General features: G+C 50.5%; 1 protein-coding gene across 1 annotated transcript; it reads right to left on the reverse strand.

Annotated features, from left to right (window-relative positions):
• Positions 1–1,179: 1,179 nt before the first annotated feature.
• Positions 1,180–2,545, reverse strand: LOC119343112 (glycine-rich cell wall structural protein 1.0-like). The gene is made up of 2 exons (XM_037614278.1): positions 2,026–2,545; positions 1,180–1,933 (listed from the first exon to the last, which is right to left on the reverse strand). The coding sequence occupies exons 1-2, from the start codon at positions 2,534–2,536 to the stop codon at positions 1,539–1,541; spliced, it is 906 nt and encodes a 301-aa protein (XP_037470175.1). The 5' UTR covers positions 2,537–2,545; the 3' UTR covers positions 1,180–1,538.
• Between the last annotated feature and the right edge of the window lie 25 nt (positions 2,546–2,570).

The following is a 2,570-nucleotide window of genomic DNA, read 5'->3' on the forward strand; positions in this document are numbered from 1 at the left end:
GCATGGCCCGGGGAATGGCCAATGCCCTCTTTGCGATGTAGAGGAAGGGTCGAATCACATCTTCTCTTGTGTAACAGCTTGTTTCCTTTGGAGTTGTTTCCGGGAAGTAGTTTGTGGCGGGTGGTGCCACTTGAACTTCAGGGAACTCTTTGACGAGATTCAAGCTTGCTCTACCGGCCATCGCCGCATTAGGTGGCTTGGCGTTGGAGCGCTATTGTGGACTCTGTGGATAGTCCACAACAAGCTTGTTAGTGAGCACACTCCACTCAATGCTCTTATGATACCATCTACAAACTAAGTGGTTTTCTGTAGCTGTGGAAGCCGTTTAGCCGAGGACAGGAGCTCGCCACATCGACTCCATGATTGCAGATCTTCGCTCGTTGGCTCGTTGCTTGGGACCGCCTCTCCTGCCCCCGCTGCTGGAACCAGATTAGGCCCCTGTTTGGCCTGGCGTCTTGGCCTGCGTTGGCCTTTGTTTTCCTTTTTAGAGCTTATTGAGCTGTGCCCGCAGCATTAACTTTGCACTCTTTCGCGTGTGTTTTTTGTTTTTCCTTTCGTACTCCGTTCGTGACTTTGTTGCCGGCGGTGGTTGCTTTATATATAAAACGGGGCGTAAAGCCTTTTTCGGTAACATCTTAGTGACGGGTTTTTGATTCCCCGTCACATGGGAATTATTGGCGGGTTTTTGATTCTCCATCATCATTGCTTTAGGGATGAGTCCGAAACGTATCACTAATGGCCTAGCATTAGTGACATTAATAATTTAATAACGGGTCTAGTCGCCATCTTTAATGTGGAAAAATAACCGTCACTAAAGACCTTTTCTGTGGTTGTAGTGCGTAATGTCATACGTATCAGTTAGCACTCAGGCGCGTAGCATCAATGCCAAATAAAATCAATTGAACGACAGAATGAGATGCCTTCCTACGAAGGTGCCTTTGGTTTTGATTTTCCGAGGTAAAATTGAGCATGCATCGCAATAAACAACACAAACTATGGCCCCCAGCGCACAAATCACTAAAGCAAATGAACGTAAGAGGAGATGCCTTCCCGGAAAGGTGCCTTTGGATTGATTTCCCAAACAGAAATAAGGAATATCTTGAGACAATTATTCTGTGGACATAGATAGATATGTAGAATCAACACACTAGGTTGCACACACACACACACACACACCAATCAGTATAAGGTCTCATTCAGTTCCATGTGCTTATTAGCATGACAACCATGTGATGGCTCGCTGGGCACAGATACTCTACATACATAGGTTTCTCAACACACTAGGTTGCACACATATAGCGCTCGTACACAAACCGCTAGAGCACCGTTTGCCAGCCTCCTGGCTTACATATACTATATATAGTTTTATTCCCTAACAGAAGTATATCTGTAATGTTTAGGACGTACAGGACGGATGAGTTATTCAATATAAGGAATCCATCTGATCTGATGATCAAGGCTCATCGAGGAGTGTACATACCGTACAGTGATGAGCTTGGAGTCCGTTCATGTTGAACCTCGCTGATTGGCTGGCTGGCTCATTTATCCAATACTGTAACGGGCGGGCTGCTGGCGGCGTCATTGCACTTTTTTTTCACGGCGTCATTGCACTTGCCGTCATGATGAGCAGAGTACTTGATATTGGTGTGCTCTTCGTGCTCGAACTCGCCATGCATATGCATATGGGGGGCACAGCCACGGCAGCCATAACCGTAACCATCGCCGCCACAAGTACAACCGTCGTCGTATCCTCCGTGCCCATGCCTGTACCCATGTCCTCCTCCTCCGTGATGTTTGCGCATGTGGTGCTGGTACGCTCCATAGGCGGTAGCAGCTCCGGCGGCTAGCCACCCCGCGCTCACGTGCGGCTTCTGCTGCGGCGGCCCTCCGTAGGCGTTGCTGACCCCATGACCGCCGCCGCCTCCTCCTCCCCCTGAATCGATCCATGAATCAGCATAACAACTGAGTAAGTGGTATGAGTAGTGTGTGTCGAGCTGCTACATGCATCATAAGTATCTATCGTACCTGCAGTCGGAAATGAACTGGGAGGATATCCGCCCCCACCGCCACCGCCACCGCCGTAGTAGCTATAGCTACCAGCACCAGCTCCACGACCAAACTGAGGAGAAGGGTACCCACCACGACCGCCGCCATGATAATACGGCGGCTGTGGTGGGTGGTATCTGCCGCCGCCGTATGCCCCAGCAGGTTCATCCCAAATACCATCGGGCTCGGGGTAGCCGTAGCCGTAGCCGTACCCACCAGAACCACCTCCACCATACCCATAGCCATAGCGATACGCCGGCGGGGGCTTTGGAGGGCCGCCGTATGCCGGTGGTGCTGGGTATGCATACACGTATTGTTCCGCATACTGATGTGTCAGAGATGGTAGCTCCTGCTGCGGCTTGGCGCAAGAGTCGGCCCGCGAGGCAGGAGCACCAATATTGCCACCATTACCACCATTAGCAGTGTTCGTGCCACCAGCGCCACCAATTGATGATCCGAAGTGTATATCCTTTCCCATTGCAGGCATCATCTCGATCTGTGACCAAATTAGATGGAGGCAATAT

The sequence above is a fragment of the Triticum dicoccoides genome, unplaced genomic scaffold (assembly GCF_002162155.2).
Source record: "Triticum dicoccoides isolate Atlit2015 ecotype Zavitan unplaced genomic scaffold, WEW_v2.0 scaffold116155, whole genome shotgun sequence".
NCBI classification, from domain to species: Eukaryota; Viridiplantae; Streptophyta; class Magnoliopsida; order Poales; family Poaceae; genus Triticum; species Triticum dicoccoides.

Coding starts and splice junctions, on each gene's coding strand:
- LOC119343112 (XM_037614278.1), bottom strand. CDS start 2,536: ATGATGCCTGCAATGGGAAAGGATATACACTTCGGATCATCAATTGGT. Junction 1,934..2,025: donor CAGTTCATTTCCGACTGCAG/GTACGATAGATA, acceptor GGATCGATTCAG/GGGGAGGAGGAGGCGGCGGC.